General features: G+C 42.5%; 2 protein-coding genes across 9 annotated transcripts in view; both read right to left on the bottom strand.

The window, feature by feature from the left end:
• Positions 1–5,992: 5,992 nt before the first annotated feature.
• Positions 5,993–7,797, bottom strand: Ccdc89 (coiled-coil domain containing 89). The gene has a single exon (XM_057756478.1). It carries the CDS (start codon positions 7,703–7,705, stop codon positions 6,593–6,595), a length of 1,113 nt encoding a protein of 370 aa, XP_057612461.1. The 5' UTR covers positions 7,706–7,797; the 3' UTR covers positions 5,993–6,592.
• A 4,562-nt stretch (positions 7,798–12,359) lies between these two features.
• Positions 12,360–25,296, bottom strand: part of Sytl2 (synaptotagmin like 2) — a 98,273-nt gene continuing 85,336 nt past the window's right edge. For all 8 annotated transcript variants that reach the window (XM_057755988.1, XM_057755989.1, XM_057755991.1 and 5 more), the window contains 6 exons: positions 23,751–23,853; positions 21,577–21,747; positions 19,524–19,602; positions 17,881–17,980; positions 15,000–15,205; positions 12,360–13,914 (listed from right to left, as the gene is read on the bottom strand). In XM_057755988.1, coding sequence (XP_057611971.1) covers positions 13,769–13,914; positions 15,000–15,205; positions 17,881–17,980; positions 19,524–19,602; positions 21,577–21,747; positions 23,751–23,853 — 805 coding nt within the window. In that variant the 3' untranslated portion in view covers positions 12,360–13,768. The remainder of the gene's footprint in view (positions 13,915–14,999; positions 15,206–17,880; positions 17,981–19,523; positions 19,603–21,576; positions 21,748–23,750; positions 23,854–25,296) is intronic.

Here is a 25,296-nt window from a genome sequence, read left to right as displayed (position 1 = left end):
TAGGAACTCATAAAACTAAATAACAAGAAATAAAATGATTCGATCAATAAACAGCCTAATGAAATAGACAGGGGATTCTCAAAAAAAGAAGTGAAAATAGCCAATAAACCTGTAAAACTATGCTCCGTCTCAACAGCCATCAGAGAAATGCAGACTGAAACTACAGCCGAAAATCCACTTCCTTCTCATCAGAAAGGCGGGCGTTAGAGCAGCACCAAAAGAGTGCTGAACCATAGGGAACCCGTATCCGCTGCTCATGTGGATGCACTCTGGTCTGTCCGTCGCGGAAATCTGTAAAGTAGCTCTGCCTTACGGACTAACCGTCCCTGTGTCTTCACCAAAGGAAGCCAAGTAAGCCTATCACAGAAAGATTTTCACATCTGTGCTTACTGAAGCGCAAGTCACAATAGCTAAGTTATAGATCCAATTGGCGTGTGCTGCAGTGTAAGAATGGATGAAAGGTAATGTATATAGACAGAATGGATCTTTTCTTCTTTCGTGCGTGCGTGAGTGTGTGTGCTGAGACAGAGTTTCTCTATGTAACCTCTCTGGTCTTCCTAGAACTTGCTTTGTTGTCCAGGGTGTTCCCAAACTCACAGAGATCCACCTGTCTCTGCTTTCTGAGTTCTGGGATTAAAGGGGTGCACCACCAACACCAGGGCAGGAGGTAACTTTTGTAAGCCATAAGGAATAACAAAGTTTTGTCCTACAGGGGAATGGGAATGACTAGAGCTAATATATTAAGCAAAGAAAGCTAGTCTCCGGAAGATAAACATTACATGTTTTCTCTCATTTGTCGTTTCTAGATTTTATGTAGACACACAAAATCATAGACATACATAAACAACTTACATACATACATACATACATGTGACATAAAGTGAAACTGTCTAGGAGAACAAAAGGATCCAACAGAAGTAGAGATGGGGAGATGGGAAATATGCTCGAAGAACACCATATACCTATATGAAAATAGTTTTTGTAATATATTATGTACAGTGGATACATAATGAAAACAAACATATAAAATCTAAGATCTAAGAAAATCTGAAATTCCATGAGAAAAGGTAACACTACCCCAATCATTAAGTTGGAGAGAGAAATGCTAGCGGTTAGGAGACGGCCTTTGGGGTGCAGAATGACACCGGGACTTGCCATATGCTACTGGACATGTGTGAGCACAGCCGCTTCCAGCTGAATGACCTGACCTAGATCTGTCAGGCCATGCTTAGTGAGCCCTAAAATAGATCCTGCTTGCCTGGTTGAAGAAAGAGAAGTCTGCAGGCTTTAAATAATTTACACAGAAATGAAGCCTACTGGAAATTAAGCAGACACGTGGAAAGTTCTTTCATTGTGTTTTGAATGTTGCTGTCTTTCAAATAATCACAATGGTGTATGGCTCAAAAATCAAATGACGTAAAAAAAATTGTTCATGTTGAGAAGTATCATTTCAAACCTTCTTTCTGACAACTTCATTCCCTATGCCCCACGGCACCACTAACAAGTCCTTTCCCTAGCATTTTTCAACATTCATTTGTATTTCTAGATATCAATTTTACTCATAGGCTCCTCTCCTCTTTTGCCCAGGACCTGAGAAATAGCATATATTATATTGTTTTACCTTTTTACATACATCCTGAAGATACTGTTGTGTAATAGATAATCAACTATTTCTCCATGGTTGTGCCGAATTACAAAGGGAAATGTTAACTGGGTGTTCTTCAATGCTGCGAGCCATTTCTAACCTTCTGCTATTAGGATGATATAATAAATATATAATCTTGTGTTAGCGTTCCATAACTATAACAAATACTGACAGTTGACAAGTGGGAGAAGATTGCTTTGGCTTATTGTTTTACAGTTTTAGCCCATGATTAATTAACTCCCTTGCTTTGGGGCCTGGGAGGGCATCATGTCTGGAGCAGAGAGTAGAACAAGACCGCCCACCTCATGGTCAGAGAGCAAAGAGAGAAGAAAGGATCCGAGTCTCTCAGTCCTTCTCAGCAGCAAGTGACCTAAAGACCTTCCATTAAGCCCTAACTCTTAACACTTCCCAATGGTGTTCCCTCCGGGACCATTAGCACGTGGGCATGTGGACACTTAGGAACCAAACTGTGTCAAACTTTTAACATGAAAGAGCAAATCATTGTAGATGAGTATAGAGAAGAATGGATCAGAACACGGATGAGAACAACTTGGCAGCTAGCAAAGGCCAGCGTCCCCTTGTGGACCTGGGGAGTTGGGGCTTGCGGGATATTATAGTTCATTAGATGTGTAGTGAATGACAGGGCTGACATGTTCCAAGGGGATGTTTTTCTTCATATGTTTGCCGAGTGGAAAGGGCTTGGTTCTTGATATCTTTTTTTTTCCCCAAGTGACACGCACATCAGGTACTGGAACTCACCTGTGCAGCCCAGGCCACACACATCAGGTAGTGGAGGTCCCCTGTGCAGCCTGGGTCACGCGAGTCAGGCACTTGAAACTCCCCTGTACAGGCTGGGTCATTAGGCTGGACAGGTTTTTAGCATTTAGACGATAACATCGATTTGTTCTTAGGAGGACGGAAAATAATTGCAAAAGCCTATTCTTAGCCCGTGTTCCACATTCTGAGCAATGTTTCCAAGACTCATGATTGAACTTCTTTAAAAAGTACTCCCTAGGGTCTGGAGAGATGGCTCAGCAGTTAGGAACTCGGTGTTCTTCCAAAGGACTCAAGTTCAATTCCCAGCACCTGCATGGCAACTCACAACTAACTGGAACTCTAAGATTTGTAGATCTGTACACCCTCACGCAGATGTACACGCAAGCAAAACACCAATGCACATAAAATAAAGTTTTTTTTAAGAGAGAGAGAGAAGAAATGAAAAAGCACCCACTCCCCACCTGACATGGACTTGGGAACTAAGTAGATACAGCAATGCAGATACCTAGTGACCCATTAAACACTCACGCCCCTTCCTTCTAGTTCTCCCCATCGCACAGCAGAGATTGACCGCTTTCCCATCACAGTGGTGGAGCCTGGTTCGTCTGAATCATCCATGGCAACCTGCCCTCTGAAAACACTAGACCGAAGTATTTCCAGAGGGCTGAGATTGGGACAAGGCATGCTGGAAGACACACCATCTGGCTGGGTAGCCTAGGTTTTAGGGAGAGAAGTCAAAGTTACAATCCTCTTTCCTGGTGGCCTAACAGGCAAGGTTTCAAAGTTCTGCTCAGTCTCATAGTGGGGAGGTAAGTCAACTCATAATTCGTAAATTCATCTGGTCAGTGCCCTGACCCAGCCAGCCACAGCTACTCCATAGGTATCTTGGTAGAAGTAGGACTTGATAGAATCACAGGCGCGGGTGCCAGGGCTCCTTTCAAGTCTATAAATCATTTTTTAAAAACTTCAATAGAACAGAGCTGTGGAGATCTAGGTTTTCCACCCGTCCCTTACTAGGAACTAGCCTGAATTCATTTTCACTCCCCGAAGCAGGCACAGTGCTCTGAAAACATGGCAGTTCACCTGTCCATTCATGATTCTCTTTGCAAATTCTCACCCATCTTTCGGACTAGACTCTTTCCTTCAGGGCACACCAAGGGCTTATGAGTTTGTGCTCTTCCAGAGGTCATGCTTAGTTCTGCAATACAGCAGACACAGCGTTTAGTTTTAGGGTCTCCACTCTGCTGCCATTCATTTTAGGGTTACTGACGGTGAGTGTGAAGATTCAGTCTGCTTTAGAAGAGTTTTGTTGCTGTTTTGCTTTTAAATTTTTCCCTCTCAAGGTAATAGCTTAGAATAAGCCAACTGGCATGTCAGTTTGGTCCAATGACACAATTGGAATTGGAACTTACACATTCCAATGATAACTATTACTTTATAGAAGAGAACACTCTATCCTGGATGCTCATTCTTGAATGGTCAGAAGTTAAATACAAAGTGTTGAGCAGGCAAGAAATACCCCCTCACCGCTCTGTGTGCGCGTGCTGTGTGTTTCAAGGGTAGTTTATATACTGGAAAGAAGCATATGAATTTTAGAGTCTGAAAACAGACTTGTTTACTTAATTGGCAATGCTCTGCACAAAAATATAAGTGTGACATCCTTTGTTAAAACATTAATTGCGGGGGCTGGAGAGATGGCTCAGTGGTTAAGAGCACTGACTGTTCTTCCAGAGGACTCGGGTTCAATTCCCAACACCCACATGGCAGCTCACAACTGTCTGAAAATGCAGTTCCACGAGATCTGACACTTTCACACCAATGCACATAAAATAAAGTTAAATAAATCATTAAAAAATTAAAAAAAAACATTAATTGCTTGACAGTGACTATAAGGATTAAAGCAAGTTAGGGAATTCCATGGCACCCTGGCAAAGAGCCTTCAGTTTAGATCTCACTTCTGCTTCTCCAGAGCATCATGACTTTCGACAAACCACCTTCTTAAGAGGCTCACTGTTTCATTCACAGAACAGGGACAACATATCTTCTCTTGAGTTGTCGCAGGGTGGAATGAAAAGTGTTTGACACACTGAGGGATGGACAGAGGACTGGAGCAATGGTTGCTCCTGCTAAGGACCCTGGTTCAGTTCCCAGCACCCACATGGTGGTTCACAGTCATTCATGACTCCAGCTGCAGAGAATCTGATGCTGCCTTCTAACCCCCTTGGACACAGGCATGCAGACAAAGAACTCACACACACACACATGCAGATAAGCACTCACACATACACATGCAGATAAGCACTCACACACACACATGCAGACAAATCACTCACACCCACACATGCAGACAAAGCACTTGCACACACACGCAGACAAAGTACTCGTGCACACTTGCAGTCAAAGCACTCGCGCACACACATGCAGACAAAGCACTCGCGCGCACACATGCAGACAAAGCACTCACACACACATGCAGAAAAAGCACTCATGCACACACATGCAGACAAAGCACTTGCACACACACGCAGACAAAGTACTCGCGTGCACACTTGCAGATAAAGCACTCACACACAAAAAGTATAAACACATCTGTAAATAAAATTCTTTGATATACAACAATCACACTTTCTCATTCTTCTTTCTTCATTTACAGGGTGACATTGTTTACATGGGGAATTCAAGGGCAACCTAGGTGGGCTAAGTTTCTCTGTCTCTGGAAAGGAAGGAAGGAAGGAAGGAAGGAAGGGAGGGAGGGAGGGAGGGAGGGAGGGAGGGAGGGAGGGAGGGAGGGAGGGAGGAAAGAAGGAAGAAAAAGAAAATAACAAGCAAAAAGAAAGCCTGCAAGTAATAGTTTTTTAGTAAATAAAACTTGCTATATAACAATTGGTGTTCTTGGCATCAAATGAATGAGAAAAATTACTATACTATAGTCTACCTTACAGGTATTCATAATTTCATATATAAAATGATTTAAAATGGGGGAAATGGGAAATAAATTATATTTTGGTAATTAACTTGAAGACTTTACTTCTTTAAGAACATTAAGACGTCTATATTTAACTGCCATGTTAAATAGCTATTTCTACAAAAATTATTCCTACAAAATTCCTAAGTATGTATATATGTACATATATATATATGTACATTCAGCTTAGACTTTTGAAATGCAAATTCAATTATAAGAAATGTATTGACAGAAAACAGTATATAAGTTACTGGGAAAACAAACACAGTCTGCTATGACTGGTTACCCTAAATTGAGGTGCTTTTGCCTATTAGCATACTGAAAAATAGAAAAAGAAACCATTGAGAGTCTCAGTACAGCACATCTAAATCCTATCTGTGACTCAGGAGAAAAGCCAAAAAAATAGGAGTAAGCTAAACTTGCAGAAAATGTTAAACTTAATGACTCGGAGAGCTTGAATCTCAATGCTCAATAGAATGAGTATAACAGAGCTGGCTTTTATATTTTGGTAAGTCAGTGAGCGATCAAACTTTTGGTTTGTCAAGCTAATACAAAATCAGATCAAATCAGACTCTTCTCATGGCGAATCGGGCTAACGTCTGTTTATGTTCTTAGCTACAGTGCTATAGTAGGCCTAACTCTCTGCAACCATCAATGGGGCTACGTTTTCCTTTTTTCACGATAGCACATTCATTTCGGGATCCTTGAAATCATAAATCTTAAGCAATAGGAAGACATCTGAGGTTGAAGATGAGTAAGTTGTGAGATAGAAGAAACAGATAATCTTAAGAAAACTTCGGGGCTGGAGAGATGGCTCAGAGGTTAAGAGCACTGACTGTTCTTCTGAAGGTCCTGAATTCAATTCCCAGCACATGGTGGCTCACAACCTTCTGTAATGAGATCTGATGCCCTCTTTTGGCCTGCAGGTGTACATGCAGACACAATACTACATACATAATAAATAATAAAGAAAGCAAACAAAAAAAGAAAATTTCAAAGGCACAGTGGGGACTCTGGTTAATCTTAAATGTATTCTAGGTGGTCGAACTGAACATTAATAATTTTACAACAGCAACAACAACAGTGTCATAGTAAAGTGGTTTTGTACTTAAAAGTATAGTAAATGAATTATCTTTGCTTTTGCCATAAAGCTACGGCACAATATCTGAAGTATTAACCTCAGGCAATGGAAGGCAGAATTTCCCTTATGGGAAGAGATGGCGGAGTTTGGCGTTAAGTTCTCTCTCCTTGCTTAAAAGATCCAGGCTGTGCTTTTTGAAGGCTTCTGATTGGAGACGGAGCTCGTCATAAGCTTTTTGGATCCCGTCTACCTTGCGCTGAAGCTCTCGAACCCTCAAGTTACTGTCAACGGCCACCGCCTCCTGCTCGAAGCGTTCGAGTGCATGCTTCTTGGCCATGGCTGCGGTCTCCAGCTTCTCCTCAAGCTGGCGGATCTCTGCTTGCTTGTTCTGGAGAACCTTGCCCCTCTCCATGGACAGCTGCAGCAGCTCCTCTTTCTCGCGCGTGACAGTCTGCAGCCTAGCCTGCAGCTCCTGGCTCAGGCTGCTGTGAGCCTCCTGGTCCTTCGCCATCTGTTCGGTGGCCTGCCGGTGTTGCTGCTTGAGGTTCTGCAGCTGGCTGAGCAGCTGCTCTCTCTCCTCGGCATGGGCACAGGCCTGCTGGTTCTGCAGACCCAGCAGCTCCTTCTCTCGGGCCTGAGCCTGGCTGGCATCGTGAGCACATCTCTGTTTCAAGACCTGCAGTTCCTCCGCCAAGGCCTTGTTGTGTGCAGTAAGCTGCAGTACCTTGGCCTCCTGGTCTTTCAGAGCCTTACTGAAGAGGCTGCTATTCTCCCGCTTCAGCTTCTCGTTCTCCTCCTTCAGTCTGATGTTTTCATTCTTGTGCTCGTCCTTGAAGCGGATCATGAGCTCGTGGTTGGCTGCGAGGGTCATAAAGCGACCCTCCAGCTTTTGGACGTGCTCACTCTGGACCTTCATCTTCTCTATTTCCTGCATCCTCTTCTCTTCCAGCTCAGTGTTGAGCAGTTCCAGGATCTGGCAGCGTTCCAGAGCCTCATCGGATCTGCGTTTCAGGATGCAGATGAGCTGGGACTGCTCTTGGATGCGGGAGCGGAGCATTGCCTTCTCGCCCTTCTCTTCCTCAGACAGTCCCCTAAGGTTGGCCAAAGCTTCTCTCAGACCGTCCATTTCCTTAAACCCCAGTTCCTCATTCTGGCTTTGCAGATTTACGTTTTGCTTCCCTAGGGGCTCGTCGGGGGGTGAGGTATCCATCCTAAGCGTCTTCCCGTCCTGAGGCATAGACGCTCGGCCTGAAAGCTGACTGCAGTCTTTCCCCCCTCTGATTTCAAAAGGGCGTCGCTATGGACTCTTGGCACGCTCCAGCAGTTGGTTTTTCCAGTAAGGAGTCCTGTAATTGGTGGGCAGACCTTTAGAATGCAGTGAGGTAACAGGGAGCTTCCAGAGCCAATCTGGTCAGGCTACGCCCGCCCTTTTTTGTTCTTAACCAATCACAGCTCTCAGCTCCCTGCCACGGTTCTGCCTGTGCAACCCCGAGAAGCAACCACAAAGTCTGCTTTTCATGCACACGGGGGCCTGACCCCGCCTGATTTCTGGCAAGAGTAAACAAAGCAAGCCCCCAGAGACCTAGCCCTTCTCTTGGTCCTGAAAAGACACTGCACTGCTGTCTGTAGAGGCACAGTTTCCCTGTTCAACAAAGGACAGTCTGAACCCAAGTGCTCAGCTCAGCTGTTTTAACAGAAATTTCTTTTGTTTCTTTAGTGTGTCTGGGAACGGATACCCTTAGACACTCAGCACTCCTGTTTTTCTCTGTTCGGAAAATAAATTTACAGAAGGAGACACAATGAACAATACAGATGCGATCAAATCCGTAAAGAAGAAAAAGAAATGATAGTTTCACGTGTGCCTAGCATCCTGGAGAAACCGAGATAAATATGTCGAACAGAGGCCAACGGTAAAAATCGAATGTCTTTAATTAGCTTGTCAGATAACACCGACATTTTAATATAAAGCTTATAGGGATTATTAGAACATCATGTTAAAAGAAAAATGAACAATTCCATTAAAAAACAGAATAAGTCAGCTGTATTGTGAACCTGGAATTGCCCTTGTCAGAAGCCCTTTCTTGGGATAATAATCTGAAAGAAAATATTTTGTGCATGGCTTTTGCTGTCTGCCCTATAATAATTAAAAAGATTGAAACATAAATATCCAAAAGAAGCAGCTATTTAGATCATTGCCATGTCCAAAGGAAGTTTCTCATGGCACAGGAAATACTTACATTAGAAAGATAACTAAAGAAGAGAAAGGTACAGAACTTGGTGCTCAAAATAAACTTGGGATTGTCAAACCTGGGGAGAGAGAAATAGTTGGCTCTTTGTGCAATGACAGTGTTGAGGAGTTAGACTTCATCTATACGCATACAAAGACATCTATGTGTCCTTGTAACTATTGGGGGGATATTCAAATACTTCAGCTTTCACTGGGCACGAAACATAAGACAAAGGGGTTGAGATGTTCCCCTTGGTCTCAAATCTTAGAGATTATTTTCCATATCACAAATTTCTTGCCTATACACGGACTGCAAGGCTGAGGACTATGACCTCTCCTAATTTGGATGTTTCAGACTTTAAAACTTTTTTAACTGATAAAAGTATAAATACTATACATATTAGAAGGGTACTGTACAATATTTCATATATATGTATATATAGATACACACACTTTTGATCAGATTAAAAGGGTACTGTACAATATTTCTTATATATACACACACACACTTCCGATCAGATTAAAAGGGTATTGTACAATATTTCATATATATGTATATACACACATACTTCCAATCAGACTAAAAGGGTACTGTAGAATATGATATATATATGTATACACACACACATTTCTGATCAGATTAAATATGTCTCCTCACATTTTTACTTTTATCACTTCTTTCTTCTTTTTTGTTTTTGTTTTTAGAGACAGAATTTCTCTGTGGCTTTGGAGCCTGTCCTGGAACTAGCTTTTGTAGACCAGGCTGGCCTGGAACTCACAGAGATCCGCTTGCCTCTGCCTCCTGAGTGCTGGGATTAAAGATGTGTGCCACCACCGCCCGGCCCTTTCTTTCTTCTTTCTCCTTTCTTCCCTCCCTCCCTCCCTCCCTCCCTCCCTCCCTCCCTCCCTCCCTCCCTCCCTCCCTCCCTCTCTCCTTCCTTCCTCTTGCTGTGAGAAAGGGTCTTACATAACCCAGGCTGGCCTCAACCTACCATGTACCCAGGCATGACTCTGAACATCTGATCCTCCCATATCCACCTCTGGGGTGTTGTTAAATGGACATAGATTGAGCTTCCCTCTTACACTTGTCTTTATACCTATAGATTAGAGCACCTCTCAACCCTCATGAGAGAAGCTTCTTTCAGCAGTAGATGGTGCTTAAAAACTGGTCAAAGTTCACAGGATAAACGACCAGAGTATTCAGTTCTCAATGGTGCTACCAACCAGTCTGTGTTACCAACCAGTCATCCCCTCCCCCCCCACACACACACACAGAGCTCAGGGATCATCACAGAAGAAGGGATAGAGAGATAAAAAGAGATAGAGCTTTGCAAGCTCCACCCCAAACTCCTGTTTCCTGGACACCACAAGGCCCATTCTGAATGTGAATTCTGTAGTTATGGGTCCATGCACATGACCTCCACAGGATCAAGCCAGTCAAAATTTCCACATGGCTATGTGCTGCTGTGGTTTCCTTGGACATGGAAACAGTCCATTCTGCAGGGAAGCTCTTTAAGCAGGATGACAAACAACTCTAAATAACTTCAGGAAGTACATGAAACTGATCAGGTCTACTAGGTCCCCTCCCTGCCAGAGTAAGCAACAAAAGTTGAGAGTCCCTTTCAGACTAATTGAGCTAAACTGCAAAGACGACTCTCAGCAAATTTAAGCTGCAAAGGAGACTGTGAGACCAGAGCGGCCGCCTGGAAGAAACAGAAAGCAGCTAAGCTGCCTGGAAGAGGGTTAGACCAACTGAAACACCCGGAAAGGGTACTCTCCAACCTGCTGAGCTGCTCACAGGCTGTGGAATGTGTGCTTTTGTGAGCTGTCATCCGTGCTCCTGTAAGTTACCCCAATAAAACTCACTGGTTCACCAAGTTGGACTTTGGGGGTATCCATACTTTAGTGTGTCATGGGATCCTCTTCTTGGGTAAGGAGATGGGTATGTTGCATCTCCCCGGGGAAAGTTTTGTCGCACAACAGAGTGGGAATAGAGCCCCATCTGTAGCTGAGGAATTGCTGGCATTGATGGCTACTGGGGGAGGGGGCACCAGTTTTCTTCGGTGATGCTACCCTGCCCATGCTCCAGCTGATGGCCCTACACCAACGTTCACAAACTAGAAGAACTAACTAGACCGAGTGATTAAGTAAAGAGGACAGGAAGTTGAAACAGAGATGTGGTGGGTCAGGGGTGTCTGGAAGGAGTTGGAGGGATGAGGGGGTGATTTTGGCCAAAATACATTGTTTACAGATATGACATTAAAAAAAGGATGAATCCAACATGAAAGAAAAGTAAGTGAAGAAATAGTTGGAGTCCCTCTGACACGAATCAACCTTTTAGCCTCGGATTTTTACCACACACGAAGCCTTTCCCACCGACCTCCATTCTGACTCAACAGGAAACACCAAGGGTCAACCTTATCATTCCTACTCTTTACATAATTAATATCTGCTCTGGAAGCAGACTATCACGTCTAACTGGACATGTGACTAAATGTTAGAAATATTTGCTAACACGAGCTCTCTGTCGACACAAAAATCCCAATCATGCCGAATCAAAACAAGACGAATTAAAAGATATACAGGTTTAATAGGGCTCCTGCACTCTCTGATGCCCCCCCACATGGGAACCGGGAAGCCACCAGGGGGAAAGAGGGAAGACCACAAGTCGACTTTCTGGGGAGCAGTTTAACTAGACTGGGGGAGTAGTCCTGACCTCCTCTGGGGAGGAGTCAGGTTTGGCGGGCTACGTTGACCCTCTTTCCAGAGGTGCCGAGGTGCAAGGGGCACAGGGGCGGGGCCTCCAAAGACGGAGGCCAGAGACAGGGATTTACAATAAGTAGTGAAGATATATATTTAATTTCTAGTGCAACACTCAAGAAAACTGAAAAAAAAAAAAAACATCTTTGATGTAGTCAGCAAGCATCCGCAACACGTCTCCAGATTAAGTCAGGACGGTCTTGGCCTAGAAGTCACAAAGGCACAAAATGAAACAAAACCATCATGCAGGGTTTCCTTGTGGTGGATGGGAGGTTCCATTGCTCACATCTTGAAGGTATCTTGAAGGTAAGGGATGTGGGGGTGGGAGGAGGCAGGTAGTCCTGGCTGGAGTTGGAGGAGCACAGCTGATTTGATTAGAGCTTCAGAGCTGAATGGATGCAGGGAGGCAATTGCCTTGTGACTGTGGCCCCAGCCAGAGGGGGGCTTGCAATGACACAGTGTCCCAGAGCAACCTCAGTGCAGAGCAACGCATCATTCCCTTTCTCGGCATCCGAGAGTACCGCTAATCACTTCCAAGACAGACCCGGGGAAACAAGGGGAAGGAATCTTTACATCAGTGCTCACTAGTAGATTCGAGGCTACAGTGTTCATTTGGGGAAAGAGGCAAATGATCTTTTAGGCTATTATTATTATTATTATTATTATTATTTGAATTTTCGAGACAGGGTTTCTCCGTAGCTTTTGGTTCCTGTCCTGGAACTAGCTCTTGTAGACCAGGCTGGCCTCAAACTCACAGAGATCCGCCTGCCTCTGCCTCCCGAGTGCTGGGATTAAAGGCGTGCGCCACCACCGCCCGGCTAGGCTTTTATTATTGTGTGAGAGAGTTGTTTGGTTTTGGTTTGCTATTGTTGTTGTTGTTGTTATTGTTGTTGTTGTACCAGTCTTACCCTGTAGCCTAGGCTGGCCTCAACCTTAAAGCAATTCTCCTGTCTCAGTCTACTAAATGGAGAATGACAGGCAGGAGCCACATGCTTTCTTTCGTGGTTTTGATGATATCTATGAAGCATCTTTATAAGATTCCATGCTCACTCATTGACCAGACTTCCTTAATCCACGTTAAATCAGGGCTTGTTTTGAGAAATGAAAACTAGTGGCGTCTTAAGCTGGAGTAATGTTTCATGCATCAGAATGGCCCAAAGAAATCTTTGGGAGGGGGGGAGGGAAACTAGGAAAAAATAGTAACTTATCGTCAATAATAAATGCTGACTTACTTGCAAGTTTTCAATAAGTCTTGTTAAAATAAAAGTTCTGCTTTTTATAATAACCAGAGCTGCTCGTTTAGATGAAACAATGCCTAGAGTTGTATTATGAGGACTATAGAGAAATTATCCATATTAGAGAATTTATATTTTGAGATTCCCAATACGAAGCATTTTTAATATAAGAAATCAGGCTAAACTGTGCGTACAATTTAAATCATGATAATTTATTCTAAGGGTTTTTACAAAATACCTTATGAAAATTATACATAGGAAGTACAATAAAATTGACAATTTATATTCTAATTAAAATTTGTAGCAAAGCATATCTGTGACTACATTGATGCTGTTTCCATATCGTAAAATTATAAGAAAAACAATCGATTATACACAATATTTTAGCATACTGTTATAAAATACAGACTTGCCATCCCTTAGAAATTAAGTCAAAATAAGCCACGAGCTGGATTCCATGTGTAACCAGTAGGTGGCACCAAAGTCCAATTGAGATTGAGAAGGGGGCGGGGTTTCTCCAGGCAGATTTATGAGCAGGAAAGTTAGTCTTACTGCTCTGAAATGGAATTCAATGTCTTATTAGAGGTTTCCAAGTAAATAGTTGTCTGGTTATGAAGTTCTTTGTCATCACTGCTGTTCTTCCTCTCTCCACCCCATCCCGGGAGTATCTTTCTGTCGCTTTGCCCATAATCTTCCTATTTGTATGCCCAGCAAGCATTTTAATAACCGAATTGCAGGCCTGAACTGCCGCACAAGATTGGGGCATGAAACCTTCAAAGGTGGCTTTTTCTTTGGTGCGGAAGCAAAAGTTCAATTTTACTGGCTCGTTCCACTACGTTCTTGAACGTTGCTTCATACATCTCGTTGGGCAGAGTTCCTGTCCGCTGTTAGCCATGCAACCAAAGAAATGCATGCAGGCTGACTTGAGGAGGCTTGCATAGTAATCATTAGTGACAAGGGGTGAGGAGATTTGTCCACAGAGTCAGAACGCTCAAGCTCAGATCCACCTGGGATCTGATTCTGACGGCGGAATCGGCTGAGTAGGGTCATTTGGAACGGCGGAATCGGCTGAGTAAGGTCATTTGGAAATCTTGGCAATCAGAAGCATCCTGAGGGGCAGCGTAGCTTCAACCCAAGTGTTGGGAGAATTTGCCATCTTCTCCCAGAGAGCAACTTCCTCGGAAGTAGAATCCATCCAGTCCACTTCAGTCCCGTAGCTTTTTCCTGCAAGAAAGTTTTCCGTTTGCAATCGTTTCCCACTTTGGGCAGGGGAGAAAGGGAGTTTGTCATCCCCCAATTATAACCACCGTGGAAGAGAAGGAAGAGATCTACGGCGTAAGAAAGAACATCTTACTACCCAAGTGGCTTCACTATCTCAGTTCCTCACGGTTCCCAGATGGTTGCTTGTCACATGTTCGAGGAGGCTGCACGATAAGTTTCTTAGGAGTCGGGAGGACTGCGTATTGGGTTAGAGACGACACTAGAACACTGGACCTCAATCTTCCTCATGCTGCGACCCTTTAACACAGTTCCTCATGGTGTGGTGACTCCTACCATAAAATTATTCCATTGCTACTTCATAACTGTAATTTTGCTACTGTTATAATCATAACAATTAATATCTGGTATGCAACCCCTGTGAAAGGGGTCACAGCCCACAGGTTGAGAACCATTGTGCTACATGAGTACCCGGGAATACTGGCTGAATTTTTTTTTTTGCTTGAAAGACTCAATTTCATAACTTGCCTCTGTCATTAGCTGTTATTTATTTATTGTTATTATTGTTGTTATTATTTGGGGATATCGGTTCCTTTGGGAGTATTACTAACTGCCCCATGGAACTGTTATAAGAAGTAATTGTAATAATGCAGATAAATTCTTTACTACAGTGATGAGATGGTAGTTGCTGTCATTGTTCAAAGCAGACTTTCAGCCATGTTGTTTGTGGGAAGATAGAATTTCCCTAGTTTGCTCAACCATCTTCTTGAATGTTGCATCATAATCTTATCATTGTTTAGCTCTCTTGAGCCATGCAACCAAATAAATGCATGCAGACTGACCTGGTCATGCTGCAGGGTGCTCGTTAGTGGCACCAGGCAGGGATATTTGTTCACTAAGTCGGAACTTCCAAGCTCAGATTTCAGAACTTACCAGCCATATCTTGAGCTTCACAAGGAGTTCTCTGGACTCAGCTGGTCCTCTTGATCCAGAGCCCTTACAACCCCAGTGGTCTCTCAACTACTGGTTCAGTTACCCTGAGGACTTTCGCATTCTGGCTCATAGAGATTTAAACTTGTCACAACTGTTACCTGTTCCGAAGCCGATCCGGAGACCCCCCAGAAACTGGTTGGTTAGTTTATAGTGGTCCCAGACTGTGAGTTCAACACAGGCTTCCATCAGATCTTCAGGCCTGAACCCGTCATACACCATGGTGTGATTGAAGATAGGGTTGGTGGTCTTCCCTACGGCTCTAGTCTTCTGTCGACTTTTTCTACTGGTGTCTGGAAGGATGGTACTTTAAAAAGAGAAAGGAATGTTAGGGCATTTTAGTTCATAGAGTGAGCATTTATGTTGTCCCAGCACAGCTGTCAGGTGGGCCATGGAAGAGAAAAGTATGGAAGCCGGCTGTGGTGGCTCATGTCATAATCCCAGCACCCATCAGGATGAAGAAGGAAGAAGGCTGAACTGAGTCTTTATAAAAAGGGCTGGTAAGAAGCTAACTATGGTCAATGAAGTACTTGCCTGACAAGCACAAGAACCTGAATTCTAATACCAGAACCCACACCAAAAAGCTAAGCATGTTTAAAACCAGGCTAGGAAGTAAATAGAAACAGAATTCCTGAGTCTCTGTAGCCACACAGAATAGACTAGTTGATGGGTGCATGGCCTGTGAGAGACCCTGTCTCAAAGAAACTGTATTCCTGAGAATGATATCCAAATTCTCCCCTGGCTTTCTTTCTTTCTCTCTGTCTCTCTCTGTCTCTCTCTCTCTGTCTCTCTCTCTCTCTTACACACACACACACACACACACACACACACCCCACATGTGAAGAAACTCTGCTTCTGGTAGTTTAGTAAAAGTCAGGGGAAGATGCACCATGCTGGAAAGATTGAACACAGAAACAGCCAAGCTGGGTTGGAATCCTGACTCTGAGACTCAGTGAATTCCAGAGAAGTCACTCAACTTCTCAGACGCTTGCTTCCGTAGTACAGGCTGGTACTGCTGATGTTGACTTTGTAAGACTGACATTAGAATTAGCTATAACTCACATGCCCAGTTAGTGACGAGTACTTGGTGTGGTAGGAATTGCAACAAGATTCTCTTAGAAACTAGCACAGATGGACTGGAGGCCTGGAAGTAGTCATGCCAAGTGAATTGTCAGACTCAGAAAGACATAAAATCGTGCGTGCATGTGTGTGTGTCTGTGTGTATGTGTTTGTGTGTGTATGTGTGTGTATGTGTGTGTCATGAAAGTAAAAGCAGAACTGTCTAGGGAACAAAGGGAATAAACAGAAAGAAGGTGAGGAGGGCAGAAATATTCAAAGTACATTATTTACTTGCATGAAAATGTCCTTATATAATCTAATACTATGTACAATGAATATATGTCAACTAAAATTAATTAATCAATTGATTGATTAAAAAATAAAACACTCTCAAGCTCACAAAGCCTTTTTATAAGTTTATAATAGACACGAGCCTCTTTCTAGCTCATTGTGATGATCTTGTATTAAAGCATTGATTAAAATGTAAAGAATAATCATAGTGTACCATATAAATATAAAAGATAATTTGTGTAGATAAAAAAATAGATATAGATAAGAAAACACATAGAATAAATATAGAAAATATGCCATGTGGTCACAACAGTAAGCATCATATACCCAAAAGGGATAGTTATTCTATGTTACAAATTTTGTTATAATTTGGGCCCTACTGGTTAATATTTCCTGAAACTAATAATTTAAAAATTTGGAACTTCCATGTATTCCTGATTGTCAACTAAGGAATGAATGTAATAGAAGATTGCAAAAGAGAAATCTCTTCAGTTTGCTGGATTTGACTTTGAAAATAAATAATTTGACAGTTCTGTAATCACATGTGTCTCATTTAAGACAATAATAAATAAAAACCAGCTTACTACACCTTTCATACAGGCAAGAAGGCTGCGAGGAGACTCAGAACAAGAGCCAGACCTGAGCTGAATCACTTTACCAGCTAATACCTAGGCAGAGCATGTGTGTTTTTGATAGCAATGCTATATCATAGACTTTAAAAAAAAATATTTATTTATTTAGTATGTATACAGTGTTCTGCCTGCATGTGTCCCTACAGGCCAGAAGAGGGCACTAGATATCATTACAGATGGTTGTGATCCTCCGTGTGGTTGCTGGGAATTGAACTTAGGACCTCTAGAAGAACAGTCAGTGCTCTTAACCTCCGAGCCATCTCTTCAGCCCCCAGTATCATATACTTTTATATCTATGTCACATATACCTAAATAAGAACAACTTATCTTCTAGTAGCATCTCCATAGATAAAACTAGAGCTAGAAGGCCACACTAATTTTTATTTAGCTATTGTTACTACACATCAGTCAATTTGTGTATATAACAGAGAAGAAACTCCAAGTGTCTTATGTGTTCATTCCTAGTTGGGACTTGTTTGACTAGTTACTCTCAAAATAGTTGCAATTTGATACAAATAGGCAAGAGGGAGAGGGAGAGAGAGGGAGGGAGGGAGGAAGGAAGGAAGGAAGGAATGAATGAAGGAAGGAAGGAAAGGAAAAAATAAAAACAAAAAGAAAACTAAAACCATTGGCCAACAGATCAAAAGCATATAAACAAGAGAAATCTACCCTTGTTCACTGAAGAGACAAGTTGTGTGACATCCAAATTAAAATTTTGCTAAGCTATTTTGTACTAAGAATTCCCCTCAGCAGCAGATGAACCCCAGAAGACATTGCACAATATGAGTTTAAAACATCTAGCGTCATCTGCAGACATGATCTCTCGGGCTTGATCTTAAAACCGAATAAAGCCTTGGGAGTCGATGCTGTAGACTCTAAGACTTTGATATACCTACTAAACTATGTCAGATGAGTGTTAGCTGACACAGAGAATTGATACCAGCCTGCAAAGACAAGACTGCAGGAGAACTTAAGAAATTCGAGTCATGAATGTTCTTACCATTTAACAAAAGAATTTAGGTGGCTCCCCCTCAGCAGTGGCAAATCAAGGCACTCCTTCACCCAGATGTGGACTTCTCCAGTTGTAGGAGGCTTTTTGCCTGCGATTGAACAAGAAAAACAAAATGTCTTGCTATTTCTTTTCAGAAAAGATGTTGCCTTTCATATGGAATACCACAAGGCAACAAGCTAATGCTTGGTGATATTAAGTTGACTAGAGTTTACAGACATTCAACCATATGCTTCTGGGCCTGACTGTCCTGAGGTCAGACAGGTCCATGAAAACAGGAGCTACTGGCAACCAATTGGTGCTCGGAGAGGGAGAGTCACTCTGGTTCAAGGATGTGGCTCTGGTTCGTTGGCCACATTCTGGAGGTTCAAAGGCCACATAGTCAAGCTGTGTGGACAGAGAAGGATCTAGGAGGAGTTGGGAGGGAGGTGAATGTGATTCAAATACACTGTGTAAGATTCTCTAAGAACTAATAAAGAGCGAGAGAAACAGTTCTGGAGAGAGGAAACATTTATGCTGCTTCCAAGTCCAGAGCACTTGCTATTCTTTTAGGGTTCCAGTTGTTTCGGCAACATCAGACCTCAGGGGTGTGGGTCATCTGTTCAGAGTTAGACTCCAAACATCTTGAGATGATGTGTAGCCCTTCCAACACCGTTGCCAGTGCAGATCTGAGTGGAACGTGACCAAACTAGATGCTGGCTAAAATATAGCCCTTCCCCCATCCTGTTAAAAATCCTAACATATGTAGTACAGACTGTCTTTTTCCATGCCTGCACCAGCCGTTCTCCCTTAGTAGCCTCATGGCTTGGTTATTGAGCATAAGAGTCTGCAGCTCCTGACTCCAATGACAACATTCCTACAGCTTCTTGAGGACAGTCTGCCTGGGAAATGAGTTGTTTGCTGGGTCTGACATCATCCTACCAGCTTTTCAGGCTTGTTGAACTGGCTGGAGACCTAAGGTCCTGGTGACTAGGCTGCAATCAGTAATCAAGACAGGAAGCTTTCTCTCCTCTAAGAAGGGAAGACCAAGCATGGAGTTCTGATTTCTTAGGGACATTCTATGAATCCTTTTAGTTCCCACCTGGGAAAATAACACTTGAGTCTCCTTTTTATAACCACACTGTCCAGAGGCCCAAATTCTCACTACAGCAAAGCCCCTTCAGGTGATACAAACATGAATGTTTCCCAGAGAACAAGGGGAAGGCAAAACAAGGAGTATACACAGGGCTGGAAAAGACAGGACAGAGAATTTCCTTGTAGAAATGGAAAGTGAATTTGTATTTCCTATGCTCTGAGGTGGAGGAAGGGGAGGCCGCTATTTAAAGGGCACAGTGCTATTTAAAGAGGAAAAAGTCCTGGGACTCTGCTGTACAGTAATGTAAGTATAGTTCATATTACCAGTCTGTAGACTTGAGTGGTTAAGATGCTAAGGATTACATATTTTTTAACCATAAGAGAAATAATGAGATTTTTCTCATTTCAAACCATGATTGACTCCTTAGGTCTATACAGCTATCAACTTAATATGTTTGCTCAGGAATTCATCTTCGAAAACGTAACAGAGCTCAAGTTATTTCTAGAAGACAAAGCGCTAAGCAGAGGGATTGGATCTGAAGACTAAGTCATTTCCACACCTGGGTTTGGCTCTGGAACATATTGGAGAGCTAGCTTCATTTCCCCTCTGTTTTCTGTCTCAAGGGCAACCGGTGCTGTCTGAAAAATAAAGGAATGTTAGCAGGTGTAAGAAACAGATCCTTTTTTCTCTCCTGTTAGTGAACACTCTGTTACAGGACCATGTCTGTCCCATGTCTGGGAAAATGGATCGCTTGTCTGCTCTGAATTCTGTATTTCCTCTGCTTCCTCTACACAGTTATTTTTATAACTAAGGAAAATTTTTACCTATCTTTGAAGACCTTGCTACATACTCATGAAACATTCTTTGGGCTCTGCTCTAGTGTGATTTTCTTCTGCTGTCATAAAGCTTTCTGCCCCAAAGCAGCTTGGGGAGGAGGGGTCTTTATTTCATTTTACATGTTTCAGTGCATCATGGAGGGAAGTCAAGGCAGGAACTTCCGCAGACTGGGAACTTGAACTAGAAACTATGGATGTATGCTGCCTAGCCTTTATTCTTAACTGGACACAGACCTAGAGTAGCCCAGGAAGAGGAGCCCTCAACTAAAAAACGGCCTTGAATAGACTGTTCAATGTCCAAGTCTGTGAAGGGTTTTCCTGATTGATGGTTGGTGTAGGAGGGCCCGGTCATCATGGATGGTACCATCTGTAGGAAGGTGGCCCCAGGCTTGCTAATCAAGGTCCATGAAGAGTAGGCCAGAAAGTAAGCAACTTTTCTCCATGGCTTCTGCTTCAAGTTCCTGCAGGAAGCTCAAGTGAACCTCAGAGAGATGAGAGAAAACTACACTAATGCTCACTATAATAAAATTGCCAAAAGTCAAAGACAAAAAAGACTAAAATCTGAAAGAAAAAGCAAAGACATCACCTTCTAAAGAGTTAAAAGAAAAAAATAGATAAATAACCAACTTAGCAATGTAAATAACATAAGTCAGAATGTGATGAATGCATTTTAAAAGTGCCCACACAGATCATTTTATGGCACAAAATAGAACTCCAGATACAGGAAGTGGTCCCTGGCCATCCCACCGTGAACGTGTCTACTCTTGTCTGATCTCAGAAACTAATCAGAGTTGGGTCTTATCAGGCCTTGGGTGGAAGACACAGTGAAAGGGTCAGGAGAAACAGGAAGTAAACATGCTCAAACCTAAGTGAATGTTTCTGCACTTAAGAGTTATAATGTGGAAATTTAAATACAAAGATCATTAAAATATGACTAAAGATATCAGAACCTGAATCAGTGGAGTAAAATACTTTTGATTCTTGTCACTGGTCTGGATGTGGCAGAAACCCTAATCTCCATTAGACACATCTTTGTTCCTGTGCTAGGGATCAATCACAGGGCCTTGTGTAGGATAGGCAAGTGCTGTACCCATGAGTTGTATCTCCAACCCTACAGTAGGCATTTTAAATTCAAGGGTAAATATTGTTAATTAAAAATATGGCTTCTGTATTAATGGAGAGAAAAAATATATGATACTTGATTAATCCTTACAAAAGCAATCATAGAAAAAAATAACATAAATATTAAGACATTAGATTTCTATTTTACCATATTAATAATTATATTAACTACAAATACATTAAATAATGAAGTTGGAAGTCATATTGGAAGTTGGATATGGCAGAGCATGGTGCCCATAATGGTGGTAATTAGAGTCTAAGCTGGAAGGACCATGAGTTTGCGGCTACCTTAGGCTAAAGAGCAAGTTCCAGGAAAAGCTGGACAGTATAATAAGATGCTATCTCTAAACAAGACACCTTCTTTTCAAGGGACAATCTGAACATATGCTAGGCTAAAAGTCTGTCTCAGATTTCAAAGGATTGGAGCATTTAAATGACCTTGAAGACTGGCATCAAACATTTCATTGAATGACTTAAGTTCTCCACATAGTTTTTGAAAACTCTTTCTTTACTAAATGTACAAAGAAAATTCAATCCTCACTGCAAATGACCCTGAGCTCCACATTGGCACTGTGAGGTGAGTGCAACCAGGCTCTTCCCTGTAGACCAGGTCCCATACCGACCCACCGCACAAAGAAGGAAACCCGGACCCACCTTCCTCTTGAGAGGGTACCACTTCAGCTGCTTGCTCTGCTTGCTGTCCCAGTCCCAAGTTTCCAAGTCAACTTCCACCTCGCCCAGGAAACTGTTGCGCTTAAACGTATCCCGATGCCAGACGGACAGGTTCAGCTTCTGTGTCTCTAAAACTTGCCTTTCAACTTTATACTGCAGTGGAGAAGAGAACATTAGAATGATGCTTAGCATTGCCTTGTGCCAAAGTCATGGCACAGAGAGGAGAAGTCATCCGTGGGGATCCAGATTTCTCCTCTGTTTGGTTTCAGGTCTCAAAAGCTTACAAAGGCGTCTTACTCCACGTGTCTGATTTCAAAGAGCTACCACTCCATCTTTTACAAAAGCGGATACGTTCCTCTCCGCTGGAAAAGGTGAACCGTGGCTCAAATATCATAGCTAGAAATAGCTTTCTAAAAACAGAAGTCGATTATTCGGCCTCGCTGGATGCCTTTCCACTTGATACAGCATAAATCAGGTTCATTCTAAAAATGCAGCCACATCGAATCTACTTCGGATTTTCTAGCTAAGGACAAGGACTGAGTTTTTTTCCTTTTGTTATTTTGAGATAGAGTCTCACTCGGTCAAGGCTGTCCAGAACTTCCTAACTGACCATAACGTTACATTCTCTCCTCTTCCTTCAAAGTACTTAGGTTAGAGGTGTGCACCACCACTCCCCACTCGGCTTCATTATTTAAAACAGTTTCAGGGTCACAGAAAAATCACACAGAAAGTACAGTCCCATATACCTTCTACCTGACAAACACACGTCCCCTGTTATCAGACAAAAAAAAAAAAAGTTCTTTTTTTCTTAAAATAGTAAATTTGTGCCGGGCAGCGGTGGCGCACGCCTTTAATTCCAGCACTCAGGAGGCAGAGGCAGGCGGATCTCTGGGAGTTCGAGGCCAGCCTGGTCTACAAGAGCTAGTTCTGAGACAGGCATCAAAGCTATAGAGAGACCCTGTCTTGAAAAACAAAACAAAAAAAAAAGTAAATTTGTTTTTTTTTTCCCAACCTCACACGGCTAAGTAGAAAGGGTTTAGTGACCTAACATGTTTTCATCTCAAATTAAGTCACCCTTGATTATATATAATCATGGGAGGAATAAATAGTACTTCCAATCTATAAATAATCTCCACTTGACTTTGTGACATATTCCTTGAAGGTCCATTTTGGTTACATCAGACCTACCATTCCCTGAATTCACCATGTAGGTTAGCCAGCTTTTGCTGAGTATAGGGTTGATGCAGCTAACCCAGAATATCCAGGGGTCCTGGGATATGTCACAGTCAAATATAATTACAAGCTTGTTGCCTGGATCCACAGATGGCTAATTCAGCCGTGGATGATGGGCAGCATCACTTAGCTGCTACTTCCCCTCTTCCTGGAGGATTACCGAATACTGTAGTTTTCAAAAACGGAGAATGAAGACGTCTCTTGTTGTCAACTTTAGATGATTTGTTAATCGTGATAGATATCACATGAAGGGAGAGAAAGAATGTAGGTTGTGTGAGGTAGGCAAATTTCCACTCATCAGTCCACCCATAGATCTTTCCAATAAACATTGTGTGTGTGTGTGTGTGTGTGTGTGTGTGTGTGTGTGGTGTTCCCTGCCCTAAACACTGTGCTGCAAATCAGTCTGTGTCAAATGTCTAATGTGAGGCAATAATTCACTTAATGTCTAGTCTGTGATTCCCAAAGGGGATAGATAAGTATCATTAGTTCCCTTTGGCAAATACAAAATTACCATTAGCCTGATTTCTCAGATTGGAGGTGCAGTGGTGTTATTTGCCCAAAGATACAGTCTATATACGTCACAGGATTAGTTCTTGCCCTCATGGACCTTAACTGAGTGTTGTCAAAGCCTATCATAAGCAAGGTTATGGAGTCAGCCGACGTCAGAGGAATTCCAGAAGCTAAGGGAGAAGTGCTAAAGAGTAGCTTCAGATACAGTTAAGGAAGGGTTGGGAGGAAGACTGTTCCAGCCCGAAGAATAAGAAACTGTGGGACTGTGAAGAGAGACATTTCTGCTGAATTATAAAAAGGAACACTTGAATGGGACAAAGATCGTGAAAGCTGAGGCAGGAGTGGTGATTTTTGCAGGACAGACACCATCCAGGCAGACATGGCTAAATCTGCGGTTTAGAGTTTAGAAATACCCGCAATATCTCGTTGAACACAGGATTCAAGCTCTTCTTCACGACGAGTGTTTTCTTCTTGCCCATTTTACCTTTGTCTGGTAACAGATAGGTCTTTACGTATCTAAAAGAGAAAAGTGGATAGACACTAAAGTCAGGAGAGAAGAGTGGTATTCTCCACGCCTGCCCTTTAAAGCACATTGAAATCGGCAGCAGGACTATCTCCCGACACTGATAAACGCGGAAAGAAAGGAATTGTTGTCCACGCCTTCGTATTTTTAAGTGTTTAAATGGATTAAGAAAATTTAGAAGAATGGATTGTTCAACGTTATTGTAAGATTTTTTTTTAAAGAAAATTTCCTTTTTATCTTTTTAAGTCCGGGCTTCTTAGTGTAGCTCAAGCCGGCCTCACACTCACGATTCTCTTGTATCCATCTCTTAAGTGCTTGGATGCTAGGCATGAGCCGCCACACCTGCTCCTCATTATTTTCCATTGACTTTCCTGATGCTTATTTGATGTGTGAGGGGAAGCCAGCCACAGACTTCCAGTATAGCACTTAATTCTTTTGTTTTGTTTCCTGTTGTGAAAAGGCTTTGGTGCTTGTGGAATTTGTATGTTACTGCTTTTTTTTTTAATAACAGTTTTGTTATTATCTTATGGACAAACTGATATTAACACATATCTGCTTGTTTCATATTTGGTACAAAATCAATGAAGGATGCCAATGAAGCTCTGCTGGGGTTTTTTGTTTGTTTGTTTTTTTTTTTTTGGTTTGTTTGTTTGTTTAAGTGGGAAAAATAAGGAGGTCCAGGGAAATTGTTCAGCAGGAGGTAGAGGGGGACTTGGTGCATAAATTTGATGACCTGAATTTGGCTCCCCAGAACCTACATAAAAGCTGGATAGGGTACTGTACGCTGTGCTCCCAGAACTCTACAGTGTGGTGGAAGGGAGAGGCAGGAGAATCCCCTGGGAGCTCGTGGCCACGTTCCCTGGCGTATACAGTGCAGCAGCAGAGACAACAAAAGGAACGCTGTCTCAAAACAAAGCGGAAGAAGACAACTGGCTCCTAGTGACTGGGGTTACCTTCTGCCCACCACGTATATGCCACCCCATTAGTATGTCTACACTCAGATACACACATGAATACATACACACACAGACACACAGACAGAGAGAGAGAGAGAGAGAGAGAGAGAGAGAGAGAGAGAGAGACTCAATTTTAAAAAATAGCAAAAAATGAGAGGACAGGGTGGAGAGAGGCTTAACAAAAACTAGGGATGTACAGAAAGTCTAAAGGATATGCAAAGCGGGTATCTGCTACTTTGTAAAATTATGAAAAAGAAAGAACTTTTAAGGAAGCTTTAATGACGGTATTCTGTATGGGCTAATAATACCACCCCCCTGGAAGCCACAAGTTATTAAGAGAACATCCCACTGACAGATGGAAATTGTATGAACTGCTGGTCAGAAAGATCCAGAGCCGCCCCTCTGAATAATATATGCTACTATCATTGTTCTTGGTTGGCCACTAGAACCATATGCGAAGACCTAGCTGACTAAATACAC

Source organism: Chionomys nivalis, chromosome 23, assembly GCF_950005125.1.
Source record: "Chionomys nivalis chromosome 23, mChiNiv1.1, whole genome shotgun sequence".
Classification (NCBI taxonomy): domain Eukaryota; kingdom Metazoa; phylum Chordata; class Mammalia; order Rodentia; family Cricetidae; genus Chionomys; species Chionomys nivalis.
The sequence above is the reverse complement of the archived record's forward strand: the minus strand, read 5'-3'. Positions and strand labels throughout refer to the sequence as shown.